The 15,981-nt window shown below is 56.5% G+C and overlaps 1 protein-coding gene across 1 annotated transcript; it reads left to right on the top strand.

Annotated features, from left to right (window-relative positions):
• The first annotated feature begins 349 nt into the window (after positions 1–349).
• Positions 350–13,636, top strand: LOC119097462 (matrix metalloproteinase-24). The gene is made up of 10 exons (XM_037220493.1): positions 350–367; positions 546–704; positions 3,785–3,902; positions 4,426–4,536; positions 9,556–9,730; positions 10,137–10,431; positions 10,803–11,132; positions 11,386–11,709; positions 12,286–12,421; positions 13,614–13,636. The coding sequence occupies exons 1-10, from the start codon at positions 350–352 to the stop codon at positions 13,634–13,636; spliced, it is 1,689 nt and encodes a 562-aa protein (XP_037076388.1).
• The last annotated feature ends 2,345 nt before the right edge of the window (positions 13,637–15,981 follow it).

Consider the following 15,981-nt stretch of genomic DNA (forward strand, 5'->3'; position numbering starts at 1 on the left):
GAGTATACGATCATTTCTAACGTCACGATAATTGTCTTAATACAACGAAAACATCACGGTCACGATAAAACGATCTTCAGCACTAAGGCCTATTTTTGGACACCAGAGTTCTTGTGCATTTTGGCTGCGAGCCTTCTGAATCACTGATACCCTCAACGTGACCAATGACATGAGCCGTGATGTGACGTGATGGCGTGATGGGGAGAAGCGACAGCGTGACTTAACAACAGGCTAACAAGTCATTAACACACATCAAGTCCAACATATGCTCCAACGGACAACCCAACGCTCGTTTGCCAAGGGACTCCGCAGCAATCGTCGACGCACCACCACAACTGACTCTCCGAACATGCCGGAGGAGGTGCCGGTATCCCGCCAGCCCAACGCTCCCGACGACAGCTCGTCCAGTCGGCTTGGCCCGGGGCAGCGTGACTCACGACGGCGCGTCCGGCGCCGCGCGCGCCGCTGGCTGCGGATGACTCACGTCAGCTCAAGGGTCGCCGGCCGCTGGAGCCGAGCCGGCGGCGGCCGCGACCGGGCCGCAGTCGGCGCTGGCGCTCGCGCAGGACGGAGCGGCGGACATGGCGCTCCCAGGCGGAGTGGCGTGGCTCCTCGTGGCGATCGTGACGCTGGTGACGCTGGCGCGGCGGGCGGGCGCCGCACCCCTGCAGGACGTGGACCCGGCCGCCGTCGCGGAGTCGGCGGTGAGTGGACGCGCGCGGCGCCGGTGGGTCGGCTAGGGACGTAAGGGATGAGGGCATGCGCAGGGCGCCGGCGGGTCGGCGAGGGACATGAGGATGAGGGCTCGCGCAGAGCACCGGCGGGTCGGCTAGGGACATAAGAGATGAGGGCATGCCCGGGGCGCCGGCGGATCGGCGAGAGACGAGAGGGATGAGGGCACGCGCAGAGCACCGGCGGGTCGGCAAGAGATGGGAGGGTTGAGTGCACGCGCCGCGGCGGCGTTGCAAGGCTGCCACCGCTGTGGCCGCCGATACAGACCATCCAGCGACGTGGTGGGACAGGCGACCCACTCAAAGTTTCAGGCGGCGTACGAAATTCTGACAGCAATAATGCGCGAACGATTCAGCCAGCCTCGGTTTGCAAAAGCAGATTATCTCGATAAGACCATTCGTTGAAAAATCGCTGAAAGCCAACAAACTGAAAGCACGTGATTATTTGTATCACTTGATATAAATTCGCAGCCTGCAGAGGTAACTGCATGGGACGGACATGCCATTGTTTATGCTAAAAGACTCAGCACTTTAACCTTGATGGGTGGCTGACAATATGCATGTTGCATGTGGTCTAAATCTCTTTTGCCCCCAACTCTGTGCGGTATCACAAAACCAGGATAGCGATGCACAACATATTTTTCCTGCTGACGTGCATATTACTTTCCGGTCCGTGAGAGACTCCGAATCACCAGGCAAATCTAGCGCTTACTTGTCGTTAGCCTAGTAACAAAGCCAGTTGTAATAGTCAGTCTCCAGACAATATTATTCTGTGCGACCTAGTTCGACATGGGACCACTGAGAGTCCTACTAACATTACCACCAAAGGCGTACATATGTCAATATACTGCCCCCCCCCCCCCCCCCCCGCCTCCACGTATCGGGTGACCACACCTGTTTACTTACAGCCAACCTCACAGGCGTCACGTCACTTCCGTCAGCGTGCGTGTTTCCCAGCGGGCGATAACGCTCGGGTCGTTATCATTTTCAGCTGGCCAAAGCCCCGGCAATGAGTCCGCATCAGCATTGTCATGCGCACCAGCCTCTGTAAGGGACCGGGAAGCCCCTCTTTGTCGCGATATTGGAAATGTTAGTGCGTTTTGAACTCAATGCCATTATCCTCTGCAGTCAATGCTGTATTGCCGTGGATGTTTGCGAGGGCCGTTAGTCTGCATCAGTGTTTTTCATCTGCACAGCCAACCCACAGCTTTCATCATTTATCGGGCAGGGAAACGAACACCACCGCCCCCTAATGAAACGCTTCGTGCATTGATATTTGCCGACTATTTGTTTTGAGTGTCATTCGATAAACATTTGTTACCACGACCAGCACCAGCTTCCCCATTTATGATTTGCTTCGGAGCACACGCTCGTCCACATCGCCGCTATCGTGCCTGAGCGAGTGCCGCTCGTGTTCGCGCTCGGCCCGAGCAGCGCCTGTGGACCACCCCTCGTGTTACACACTCGGCCCGAGCAGCGCCTGTGGACCACTGCTCGTGTTACACACTCGGCTGGAGCAGCGCCTGTGGACCACCGCTCGTGTTACACACTCGGCCCGAGCAGCGCCTGTGGACCGCCGCTCGCATCGCGCTCGGCCCGAGCAGCGCCTGTGAACCACCGCTCGTGTTACACATTCGGCCCGAGCAGCACCTGTGGACCACTGCCGAGCAGGTTCTGAATGGCGTCAAACCGGTCCGAACTATCAATGAGGGTTGTACGCGGAGCGAGCCACTCGTGTCCGCTGATTCACCCGCCCCTCCGGCTCTGCCCACCTGGTCTGCGGTCGCGTCCAGTGGAGTACGCCCGTCGCACTGGGCGTCCCTTGACCGCACAGACCACTGACTCACACTTCGGTTGTATGGCCATGTCAAGAGAACTGACTCACACGCACGCACACGCACTGCAGGTGGGTACATTATGCCAGCTCTGCAGACATCACACGTTACCGTGGGCGGTATCAGGACGTGCCTGCAGCCTTTAGCACGTGAAACATCTAGCTTCATCACGGAGTTGTTACGGTTGCATTTCGGTGTTGCCTTGATGCTCCATTCTTTTTTCTCCAAAAATAAAGTTTTGCGATGATATGCTCCGTTTTATCGAAATTGACGGTGATACAGTTCTTCAAAATGTAAGAGGTTAGGTTGTCCCAGATCAAATGTGCAAATGGCAAAATATAAGGCAGCAATATATCACCCTTGTCATCTCGTATAGTGTGTGGCAAGTGGCAGAGATACAAGCATTTGATGTGCTGAGAGGGACTGCCAGATACCGCTGTCGCTGTTGCCGCGGCGCGCTCAGCTTGTGGGATGGCAGATGTACACCAGGTGGAGCACAATCTGCTGTGACAACCAATAGTCAAAATGGATTACTTGAAGCAATACTTCGATGCGTATTGGACACCGTTTTCATCGGTGTTGAGGGACGCATGCCTAGAAACTGAGATAAAAAGAGGTACCCAAATGCTCGATTTTACCCCAGCAACCCGAGTTGGCCCACCAGTTATCACGCTAAAGGATATTCGCCGGTTGAGACGAAATAGAGCGCGCTCCATCCGCCTCTGCCCTCTGCTTATCCCTGGCGTGCATAGCGTCTAGAAACCATGAGCCTGATAGAGTTTGGTGAGACAGGTTTTGGTCGCACGAGGTTGAAAGATTGGCGGAAACTGGCGTATCTTGTCCTTTTACAACACCACAAATTGCAAAGCTTCTCGCCACGTGAGACGGGTAGGTGATCGCCACGTGGTAAACTGTTAATGCACCGCGTCGCTACTATCCCCCACTGTACCACCTGGGGCTAACTGTCCGGGGTGAATTGCCACTGGACCGTCCGTGGATGAATGTCACCGCGTCCTCCGAGTCTTTACTGTCGCCGTACCGCGTTTGGCTACCTGTCTCTGTGTCGCTCTGCGGCTAACTGCCCTGTGTCGCTGTGCGGCTAACTGTCGCTGTGTCGCTCTGTGGCCACTGTCTCTGAGGCGCGCGTGGCTGTCACTGCACCGCACGCCGCAGCGGGCCTCTCGTCCCACCTGACTGACCGTCTGGGGCCGCCGGCAGGCGTACCTGGCCAAGTACGGATACGTGTCGAGCCAGAGCGACGGGCGGACGGGCGCTCTGCGCTCACTGTCCGACAGCATCGCAGAGTTCCAGCGGTTCGCCGGCCTTAACGTCACAGGTACGGGCGCCGACGGGCCGGCCGACCCCGCCACCTCACCGCGGCGGCTGTCGCTGGTCCGCGGGCGGGCGACGTGCCCCGCCCGCGCCGCTGAACGTGAGAAAGGCGCGATGGTCTAGGATGAGAGCGACCCCGGTGCTTGGTGTCAGTCGCCGAGCGTCAGCGGTGGCGCGGCGTTACGCCTTACTGCAGCGCGCGCCTGGCTCGCTGTTTACACCGCAGGCGAGCTGCGATATGCTGCGTGAGCCGCATGCGAGCTTGCATGAGCTGACTGAGAGCCGATGTGCCAGGCTTAAGTCGGTGCAGAGCCCACTGTCGCCGGACTTCCGGCGCGTGCAGTTCATGGAGAACGGTGTGGGAGACGCTGGTGTCGTGAAAGGGAATTCCGCCAGAACACGAACTCCGCTGCCGCGCCCTCCTGCAGTTCCCGTGTTGGACATTGGACACACTAGTGCTGGTAATTTGGACACTTCGTACTGTGTTAGCATGACACGCGTTCTGACGGGATGGGACTTGTTGACAGGTGAAGTGGACCAGGCCACGTTAGACAAAATGCGAGAGCCTCGCTGCGGCGTCAAGGACATGATCGGCCCCAGCTATCGCGCCCGGAGGCGAAAACGCTACGCTCTGCAAGGTGGGTACTACAGCTGTTTAGCTCCACCTGATCTCGGCCGGAACTCCCGTGCTGTAAATTGGAAATAAACTTTCGACGTTGGATGGTAGGTGACTTGGCATGAGTTTTTTACTAACTGTGACAAGGTAATACCAACAACACTGTGTGCATCGTTAGCCCTACTGATTTATCATTTTCGGCACACATTTGTGCGCGGACGGATTTTAAAAAAGTAGGAGCGAAAAGTGTTACATGCGGCAAAATCAATAAGTTGCACGCCACGCCCACGGACCCACGCTTAAGCTCCAAACCGTTGGTGGCTGGCCCCGTCCCCGCGTCTGGCGTGCAGTTCCTTCCGGAGAATATGTTTCAGTCACGGATTGTGACGGGGCGGGGTGGCGTCATTGCGCCAGCCCAATCGTGCAACACTCAGACGACGTTTGGGCGTTGCGGTACCAGTGCCACGTCACATTTGCCGCTCTTTCCGCACAGTGTTTCGGCTGTCGCTCATTGCAGATGACGCGACCGATCAAGATAGTTCAGCGGATTAATGCAACGCTCTGAATCATGACCGTGTGTCACCACTAATTGGGATCTCTTAGTATTGCAGAGCCCGGATCGGCCAGGCGGCAGTGAGCTGTCCTGGGGAAACTTCAAGGGAGTGCTCCATATTTATATGGGGGTTTGGAGCTGAAATAGTCGTCTAGAAGATCATGCGGTGCAGTTTACAGCCATTCCCTTCGTAAGACCTAAACGTCTCTAGTTTCTGAGCTATAGGCCCGCGAAGATGTGCAGACTATTTCGGGGAGACTTTCAATTTCATCGAGGCATCCACGATACCATAATTTTTTAATTAAAATCCCGCCGTTCTTTAAGCTATGCGGGGATCAAGGCCAAAGTAATTAATCTTCGAGTCATTTGTATTTGTCGCTCGTAAGCACGATTTCCAGATAGAACGGCCCTTGCCTGGCTCTCAATCAACGTGGTGCAAGGTATGATGACGTAATAAAACAAATGGCATATTGAGGAGCATATTTCCTTGACAGAGATATGGTATTGGCTAGAGCAGCCTTTTTCACTTGAAAGTATGCCAATAGTTATAAGAAGTTAAGAGTGACATTGTTTCATCACATCTGATGATTGCTTCAGTACGTTCCAACATGGAAGATTCTCTTTAATGCCTATCGTGATTTAATCTTGATTTTTCTGACAGGCTCGTCATAATTTTACAATCATTTTCGACCGCAACCGTGCCTAGAGCCTGGAGTCCATAGAAGCCCGTACAGTTGACAGCTTCCGTTAGCCTGGCCCCTGCGCAGTAGCCTGGTAGTAGCTCTTGGCCGAGATTGCATAATTCCAGAGCTGTATTATGGCAAACGTCGCCAAGAGAGAGAAGCTGGTGTTTTCACACAAGCGCATAGTACTATCAATGACTGTTTACGGTGGGCTGGGGCTGGGGGCGGACCTGCCACTCCTGGTAGCGTGAGGTGTGAATCCTTAAAGGCGGTGTTGTTACGTGTGATGCATTTTGATGCAGTCACACCTGATCGCGGTCACATTCGCTGCCACAATTCTCCACGCTCGCCGCCACCATGTCCGCCTCTGCGGTCGACACGTTCGTCACCAGCTCGGCGCCTCAAACAGGAGGGCTGTCCGTCCAAGGCTGGACCCATTTCCGGCCGTTCTCGGGGTAAACAGCGCGGCGGCAGGGCGTGAGTAAGCCAGCCGGCCCCGCGCGCTATTGCGGCGCGACTCGCGCTGCCGCCGCCGCTCGACATATCGGATCACGCGCGCGCGCGTGGCCTATCGACCGCCGGTGGGACCCGTTCCGTGCGGGCTTCCGACCAGGTGGTCAAGGCCGGCGCCCGCGCGCCGCGCCAGCCTGGTTGTGGAGGCATGTCCGCGCCGGGGCAAGGCTCCGGGGTGCAAATCCTACCCCGACCCCGTCTTGAGGCAGTCGGCAAAGTGGGGAGGATGCCAGTCGGACGGGAGTTGTCCGAGGAGTACGTGCGTGAAGGCAAATTTGGGCGGAATTTTGGAAGTCAACGGATTGGACGAGGTATGGGACGGGCGACATCCGTTTACAAGCGCTGTTTCACGGACGCCACCATTCGTTCCAGCATCGCCAGTGACCAGTCGCCTCGTTTCGGACGTCACGCGACAGGCCGGTGGCTGTGGCTGACGCCGGGTGGGCGGGGTTTTCCGGGCCTGGCTTATGCTGATTCTCGACGAGCCCTCATCAGCCGCGTGACCGCCCCGCTGTGGGCTGCACACTGCGCCGTTGTCCTTCGGCTGGCATTGACACAATCTGCAAAGCTGGCGCAACGTGTCCACGGTCAGGCGGACTGGGAGCTGGCTGCTGGTAAACAGCAGCCTGGGAATCATTTCCTTGATAAATTAGTCCGAATGACACAAACAGCCCTTGCGGATAGAGAACATTTCACTCTTAGCCCTGTCACTCTCTGCACCAGCCGTTTTCCTCCGGGTATATTTGATTTTTATGCTTTATGTTTATGATACCTTTTCGTCTATGGCGGAGTGGGTGGGGCGGTAAGACCCGTGGACCGCGATGCTCCCTGGTGCACGATGGACCCCTCCGGCTTGGTCCGGTGTGCTTGTCTTGTCCGACTTGCTGTGTCCGACCGCTGAGCTTTGAGCTGCAGCCGGAGCGGGTACGCTGGTACGCGACTCGCGATCTGTCAGGCAGTCCGTTGGGCTGCGGGAACTTCGAGCTGCAGCCGGAGCGGGTACGCTGGTACGCGGCTCGCGAGTTGCCAGCCAGTCCTGCGGGATGCGGGCAAGCTTGAAGAACCAGGAGTCCTTACCACAGGCCTTGGAAGGCAGTGCTGACAGAGGTCCACCTTGACAGAGTGCGGTCGGCTATGGTGGACCCCCCAGACCGTTGCGATGGGTCATGGGTCGTTCCGGTGGGCTGGGACGCATCCGGTCGGTCGCGCCCCGCCCCGGTGCGCCGCCCCACTGTTTCGGCAGCCTCTTACGTAACGCCAGCTGGCCGCCAGCGCCGGCCGTGCCGCGTCTGGGACAGTGGCGCCGCGCTGCTGACGCCCGTATCGCTGGCGTTCGATAACGGATTGTGCTATGCAATCGCAGGTTCTCACTGAGCGATGCGAAGCGGAGGTTTGTCGAACACTGGACCCTTGACACAGTTGCCGTTGAACTACTTATCAGCAGGCTGTGTGTGCTTCAAGCAAGTACGCACGTGCGTGGTGTCAATATCGCGACAAGACGAACAAAAGCAAACGTTCATATTCTGCACTCGTGGACCGGTAAACGTTTGCTCCTTTTGTTTGATAGTCTCGCATGTACATCATTAGTAATGTGTGGTGGGAGATGTGATCGAAATGTTGGCGGAAAGTTGCCAGATGTATATTGACGCGTGCGTGCAGGCAAGCCCTTGGATAGCATGTCGTCAACGTTGCCTTGTAACGCTTTTCCTTGTGGACGCCAATATATGAAAATCAGGGTTAATTGTGGACGCCAACCATATGAAAATCCGGATTAATTTCCACAAAGTATGCGCACCGACATTATTAATTGAGCGCGCGAAATTGCACGAATTTGCGCGGCGTGTCGCAGCCGTATGCACTCCGTGTTCGACTGCATGCGGTTCACTCTGAAAGATTTTCACCTCAGTCAGGATCTTCCACCAGCGGCTTTAAATGCCGTCGCATTCAGTTGAGTGCCAACACGTATGACCATATGCTGTCGCCCACGCCCGCCATTCTAAGAAATTGAGTCCTTTTGACTGCAGAGGAAAGCCTAAGAGTCCTTCAGTTCTCCCGCTTTTTGACTTAAGAGTAGCGGCCTGGATGGGCCGCAGGAAAGAAATGGAGGAAATGAAGGCAATCGGTGGGACGGTTCCAGGTCTCAAGGAACAGACGGGGGTAGGTGGTGACTCCGCGAGGGTGGGTGCCCTTGAACTAGCCGCCGTTCCGAATAGCACAGAAGGAACAGAGGACAGACCGGAGCATGCAGTCAGGCGGAGTCGTTGTTGAGGAAAATGGATGCGTATCCCGACAGCTTTTTTTGTAAATTGACTGGTATGCAACTGGACTGTAAAATTATAACCACAGCTTAAAGCTCGGGGTATCGAAAAAAACGAACGACTGGCGGTAGGTGGAGACCACGTTAGGAGGAAGGGCATTTAATCGCATTGCGTTACATATGCCGCAGGATACTTCGTTAAGTTATACATTTATTGGACATTTGAGTCCAGCATAAAGCACTGCATTTATGATGCCTGCAGTTACACAACTATCATGTTCAGGCTGTCAAGTTGAGCAATGCATCAAGTTCTCGTTAGGCTGACTGGCATATGAGGATGAACAGTCCTTCGGAAGATGGATGGAATTTCGGAAACTAACTGTTGATAGCGAAGTGACTCGCTCTGATTTTTGGTTCGATGTTTCCATATGACCGCAGTTGAGGGAAACCGCAGGGAAACTATCCGTAGTGCCCTGCAGTGGTGGTCTGATTTTGGTGTCTAATAGATGGCTAAGCGGTGAATTTCAAGCTATTTATTGTCCTGTATGCTATCACCGACTGATCTATTGCGAGAGGAGGGATTTGATGGGATCCGCGTTCGTGCTCACCTCTCCAGCTAACGTTCACATCGCGTGATCTCGAGCGAGATTTGGAAGGTCTTTCAGGACTGTTGGTTGAGCAACAAAAACAGACAGGTGCCATCTGGGGTTACTTATCGAAACCAGAATGCTAAATCAAGCAGCGATTTAGGGGCAAGGAAACAGCTGCCTGAAGTGAAGCGCTTCCCTTTGTCTTAGGTAACTCAACTATGTGTATAAAATTACATGTGATTCATGGATATCTCCTTTGTCACGAATGATAAAGGGAAACAGCGTGCCATATGGCCTAGACCCTGCGGAAACCTGAACTCCTGCTCAGGATATCTTGAATTTGTTAGCGGACAAAAGTGAAGCGCTGGGGCCTGGAGACAAAGCAGGCTTGAATCTTTTCGTTTTTATTTTGTTTTTTTAATTTTTCCCTTCTTCCGACCAACAGGAAGCCGCTGGCGGACGCGGAGCATCAAGTACAAGATCGAGAGCTGGCCATCAAGCATCAGCAACCGTAAGGCCGTGCGCAAGGTGATCCGACAGTCGTTCCAGATCTGGTCTGAGGTGTCGTCCCTCTCATTTGAGGAGGTCGGCCGCTTCGACAAAGCACAAGTCACCATCAGGTCAGTGAACTCACCAGGTGGACGTCTTTACCGCTGTCAGGCTGTTTGGCCTGAAATGGCGTGGCCCTACCGCGTGTTTTCGTCTGCAGTCGCGAAGGGTCGCTTGCGAAATGTCGCGCGCCAGCGGAGGGGAACATCGTGTCGACGGAAGCGACTTCGCGACGGATGTGTGTCTCGATCTCGGAACGGATCCAGGATTTGCGATCCCAATCCTATCAACTACGCACCGAGGGTGTCCCGTGATTCACCATTGCGATCCAGGCCCACGCCTGTAGCGCGCGGGGCCGTCGCCTTCGACATGGGCCGGGCCGACGCAACAGCTCGATATTGAGCGATATCGGGCGTGAGCGCGGCCCGCGCGGCGTGACCGCGTGCGCGCGCGGCGTGACGACGACCTCGGCCTCAGGTTCGCGCGCGGCGACCACGGCGACGGCGACCCGTTCGACGGGCGCGGCGGCACGCTGGCGCATGCCTTTTTCCCGCTGTACGGCGGTGATGCTCATTTTGACGACGCCGAACGGTGGTCGGCCGGTGGCGGCCGCGGCACCGACATCTTCATGACGGCCTCGCACGAGATCGGCCACAGCCTGGGCCTCTCGCACTCGGACGACCAGCGCTCTCTGATGGCGCCCTTCTATAAGTCGCCGCGCCGGCCCGGCGACACGGACGTGCTCACTGAGGACGACATTCTCGGCATTCAGGTCAGCTGCTTGTCCCCCCCCCCCCCGCCCCCTCTGGGGCACACTGGAAGGTGCGAGTCTCGGCGGTCACGCAGTGTTGACCGCTACGTCGCGTGCTGCCTTTAATGAGGCAGCGTTCTGTCGTTAGTAATGGATTCTGAGTCGATCGATAATGACTTTACGTGACCTGAAGGAATGGAGGAGGACTGCCGCTTGCAACCGTCTCACGGGAGCAGTATCGAATCTGGTAAAAGCTGGTTTTCCATTGGCCCTGCGAAAACTTCTCGATGCTGTGCAAATATACGCTGCCTATTTGGCCTCCGCGCTTTGACCTGCATTTTTTGACCGCGCTCTGACCTTCGCTGACCTTCCGATGCTCTGACCTACCGCAGGCGTTGTACGGGCCGAAGGAGAAGCCCGCGGTCCGGCCGGCTGCGGTCCCCACGCAGCGGCCGGCGCGGCCGCCGGCGCGACCGCCGGCGCCGGCGCCGGCAGCCGGCGAGGACCGCCAGCTCTGCTCGGACGCCACTGTCGACGCCATCTTCACGGCCGGCTCGCAGAAGCAGACATACGTCTTCCAGGGCGCCTGGTACTGGCGGCTGACCGACACGGGCATAGAAAATGGCTACCCGCGACGCATCCGCGACTACTGGGACGGCCTGCCCAACAACCTGGACGCCGCCTTCAGCTTGCCTAAGAAAGACCTCATCTTCTTCTTCAAGGTGATTGATAGGCTGCTGGAGAGCTTGTTGGTAGATAGGGCCATGCAGATCAAGTGGCTGAGTTTTTCCAATACGTAGTGGTTGGCAAAGTCGAGTACTGTCAGCCCCGTAATAACGACAGAGCACTGGGTGCCACTAAAGAGGTGTACTGCAGCGGAATTATCGAAGTGCAATATTCTGACTGCTCGTGGTCTTTCCGACCATTCTCGCAGTGTCACGCGGGCGCCTCACTCACGCGCCTCTTCCCCGCCAGGGCGACCGCTACTGGCGCATGACCCGCTTCAAGATGGACGCCGGCTACCCGAGACTAATCTCTGAGGGCTTCAGCGGCATCCCGTCCAACGTCGACGCCGCGCTCCAGTGGACGGGCAACGGCAAGGTGTACTTCTTCAAGGGCAGCCAGTACTGGAAGTTCGACCCGATGCGGCGTATCCCTGTGTCCAGCTCGTACCCGCAGCCCATCAGCAACTGGGGCAACCTGCCCGACGGCCTGGACGCGGCGCTCACCTACTCAAACGGCCGGTCATACTTCTTCAAGAAGGGCTACTACTACCGCTTCGACGACGCCCGGTTCAGGGTGAGTCTCTAGCAATGCCGGCGGCGGGCCTGTTCGACTGGCTCTCTCCGGGTGAGTGCAGGTGAGCACTCACCTTGCTGACCTGGGGCGCAGCGGGCTCAGCGATGTCCGCTGCCGGCGGGCTTGCTGTGACCGGGTCCCCAGGCTGGCCTGAGTCACGTGGCAGGCTGACCGGCTGGGGGCGTGCGCTATCGAAGGCGCGGCCGCCGTCGGGCCGGCCCACCTCGGGACGTGACCGAGCCAAGGCCGTGGTGTCGGGTCCTGGACCGCCCCGGCCCGCTGCAAGCGCCTGTGCCGTCCGCCGTCCGTTCGAGGCGGCGCCGAGTTCGTTCGGTCCGTTCGGAGCGGCGGGCTGCAGGCACGTTGTCGCGGAAGGATGGGGAGGGGGGGGGGGCGGGGACATAGCGAGACGCGTGGGGTCACGGACATGATGGGGCCACATCCTCTCACGCCAGCGACCGGGTCAGTGCGACCCACCCCGTGTCTCCTGAAAGTCGAACCCTCGACCGTCGTGCTTCGATTCCGCTCGCTGCGCCGCACGGGGTCCTGGCGTGACCGGGCCGGCCGCGCCGCCAGGTCGACAACGCCGACCCGCCGTACCCCCGGCCCAGCGGCTACTGGTGGTTCGGCTGCAAGAGCCAGTCCTCCAGTCTGATGTCGCCCTCCAGCCAGCGGCATCCGCCGCCTGCCGACGGGGGCGACAGCGAGGCAGGTGAGACAGACAGACTCGGCGTCGGCCGTGGGCGCGCTGACGCGGCCGGAGCTGGTAGCAGGTCCGTTGGGGGAGCCAGGAAGGTGCGGTTTTGCGGCTGGCCGCTCGGGTAGCGTGGCGTGCTGGCCTTGGTGCACCGAATGGCGGCTCCCAAACGTGGGACATTTTAGTGATCTTGATTCGAGTGTCGTATTTCTGAGGTAAATACTCAGTATGCGTGCAACTTTTACATGATTTCTGTGGTGATGGCGGTGGCGTGACGATGCAAATGTGCCCGATTTGGTGTTGGCATTTTGATGGCACGTACATTTTCTGCTGTCTTTTTTACATTGTATGTCGCATGGCAAGATCAACATTTTTGGGGCCATTCAACATAGCTACTGCAAACACCACTGCTATGGTTGTATTTGTTATGTCGCGTATTTGCAGCATTTTGCATGACATGCTCTTGAAATTAACTATTTTTCACGTAAGCATGTAGTCCACGTAAATGTTATTTCGAGTTTCCATGCCCACCTCTGTCGCTCGAGGACCAATCCGCGCAGGGGCGTAATTAAGGAGGAACACCGGGGGCACGTCCCCCTTAGCAAATTTGTCCATGCATAAATACGCCTTTGTATAGATTTTGACAATTCATAACTAAAGTAGGCACGTACAACAGAGTGGAATGAAAACGTGAAGTAATGTTTTACAGCATGCCAAAAATGTTGCGAACCTGCAGCGCGCTAAAGTGTTTATCGAAAACGTTCGGTTATTTCCACCATTCATTGCAAAATCCTGCATATATGTCTGAATCCGCGCGCAAACTCGGCCGGACTCTGCGGGTCTACAGGTCTGCGGGTCCGGGTCTGGTCTGACTGTGCGGGTCTGCCCCATTCTCTGCCGGCCGTTAGCAGTCTGCACTGCTCACTGCACATGGCGTACCCAGTCATGCGGGTCCTGCCGCCCCACCCGCGCCGAGCTCCCGACGCAACACCGCTGGTCACGTGACCGCACCCAGGCACTCAGCGCATTCCAGGAATCCCGGCTCGGGTCCGGCGGTTCGCAGAACTCTTTCAGCGCGCTCGCGGAACACGCCCGCCGATCGGCGACACGGGTTGACGCGCCCGGCGGCTCCTGGAAGCGGTGCCAGACTCTGACTAACGCATGACGGTGCCCGGCCCGCCGGACCGGACTGGCCCGCCTTACTCAGCTGACCGCCACACGGCGCGGTGACTGATAAACGATAGCCGGTGACTGACGCATGCCGCGGCTCCAAATCGACCCTTCCGCTCGGCTTGCTTTTCCGTCGCATTGCGGAACAAAGGCTTGTATCCGGGGCTGGTTAATTAGAGTTTCGGTGGACTGTTTTGTTGGCGGGAGTAACGCTTTTAAATAGCGAAAAAATTGTAAAACAGTAAAAGTAAGTAGTAGTACTAGAACGCAAATAGTTTTCGGTGAGGCCAGAGTTACTCCGTCCTATTTGTTCGTATTACTAAGACAGTAGCAGGAGAAAAAGTGGCGACGTGTATGCCGTGACTTAGCTGCAAAGGTCTGTCATGGACAGCAATGCCGTCACTGGCGTCCCGGTGGACTGTCCTGGTAATTGGCGGTGTTCTGGTCATCGCCGGTGTTCTGGTCATCGCCGGTGTTCTGGTAATTGCCGGTGTTCTGGTCATCGCCGGTGTTCTGGTCATTGCCGGTGTGCTGGCTCGTGCTATGTCATCCCCCCCCCCCCCCCCGACTGCGGGCCCAGGGTCGGGATAGGTGACGTTCACGCAGGCTGCGGGTGTGGTTGTCGCATGTGGTTTCGTAAGTGACTGCTGTTGTTGTCATTAAGGCTTTGAGGCGCACTCAGCGCTTCAGTGGCGGGGATGACGGGCACCACGAGGAATCGAACCCTGGTATCTCGGGTTTCCCAGGCGTCCAGTAAAACCACTGCGCCACCAGCAACCATCCGTGGTTGTGTCATTGGGCTTTACGACGCGCTCAGCAGCTGAGGTTATATGGGATCCCCCGGCTCTCGCCCTGGCAGGGAGGCTCGCGGGCGTCGCGAGCGGGCCTCCGTAAACGGTGAGCTGACGCGGTGTTCGGCTCCATCGCTCCCAGTGAACTCGCCCGTTTGCAGCAGAATTTGTAAGATTCTGACTCGGTACGTGACGTGCATTGAGACACACACACACACACACACACACACACACACACACACACACACACACACACACACACACACACACACACACACACACCACACACACACACACACACACACACACACACACACACACACACACACACACACACACACACACACACACACACACACACACACACACACACACACACACACACACACACACAACACACACACACACACACACACACACACACACACACACACACACACACACACACACACCACACACACACACACACACACACACACACACACACACACACACACACACACACACACACACACACACACACACACACACACACACACACCACACACACACACACACACACACACAGTTAGACTGTATATGTAAGCGACAGGCTAGCGTCAGCTAATCTATAGTACGTTAACCAGAAGTCACAACACTGAGCTCACGTAAACAAACTATCCAGGAGATTAGAACTGCGTAAGCAAGTGATTCCAATGAATGTGCGAGTGCTGGACCATTGCGTTGTAGCCCGCGGTAAATAAACAGCAGCTTGATTCGGACCACACACCGCCGGTGAATATCAAAACGCAGCTTGTATGTCTGTAAACAAACATCACCGTGACTGTATATATACACGGGGCTCTAACAAAGGGGGGGGGGGCACAATGGCCGAGTGGTTAGCGCGCTAGAATCCTTCGTGGGGGTCCAAAAACCCTGGTTGCGCATGAGCGTTAATATGGCCAATGCAGTCACAGGTGCTCCATAAAAAGGCTTTAACAAAGGTCATAGACGGATGACTTAGTCATGCTAACAAAGATCGCAGATAGCTTAACCTTGTTCACTCGTGATCATGAGCACTGCTGGAAACGTTAAGTATGCAATGTATGAAAATGATTACATGATGTTTCCGTGCAGTCAGAACCGTCCAGGACATTGAATATCGGTTGTTCAGAATGTAACAGCTTACAAGGACCGTATCCACACCTTACCTGTGAACGCGGGTTCACCTCCAGGCTCTGCTCAGCACGAGGGGACTGTATCCACACCTTACCTGTGAACGCGGGTTCACCTCCAGGCTCTGCTCAGCACGAGGGAACTGTATCCACACCTTACCTGTGAACGCGGGTTCACCTCCAGACTCTGCTCAGCACGAGGGGACTGTATCCACACCTTACCTGTGAACGCGGGTTCACTTCCAGGCTCTGCTCAGCACGAGGGAACTGTATCCACGCCTTACCTGTGAACGCGGGTTCACCTCCAGGCTCTGCTCAGCACGAGGGGACTGTATCCACACCTTACCTGTGAACGCGGGTTCACCTCCAGGCTCTGCTCAGCACGAGGGAACCTTACCTTACCTGTGAACGCGGGTTCACCTCCAGACTCTGCTCAGCACGAGGGAAGGCCGTTGTTTCA

Source organism: Pollicipes pollicipes, unplaced genomic scaffold (assembly GCF_011947565.3).
Source record: "Pollicipes pollicipes isolate AB1234 unplaced genomic scaffold, Ppol_2.1 Scaffold_4295;HRSCAF=5057_pilon_pilon_pilon, whole genome shotgun sequence".
In the NCBI taxonomy this organism is placed as follows: domain Eukaryota; kingdom Metazoa; phylum Arthropoda; class Thecostraca; order Pollicipedomorpha; family Pollicipedidae; genus Pollicipes; species Pollicipes pollicipes.

Coding starts and splice junctions, on each gene's coding strand:
- LOC119097462 (XM_037220493.1), top strand. Junction 705..3,784: donor CCGCCGTCGCGGAGTCGGCG/GTGAGTGGACGC, acceptor GGCCGCCGGCAG/GCGTACCTGGCCAAGTACGG. Junction 3,903..4,425: donor CGCCGGCCTTAACGTCACAG/GTACGGGCGCCG, acceptor ACTTGTTGACAG/GTGAAGTGGACCAGGCCACG.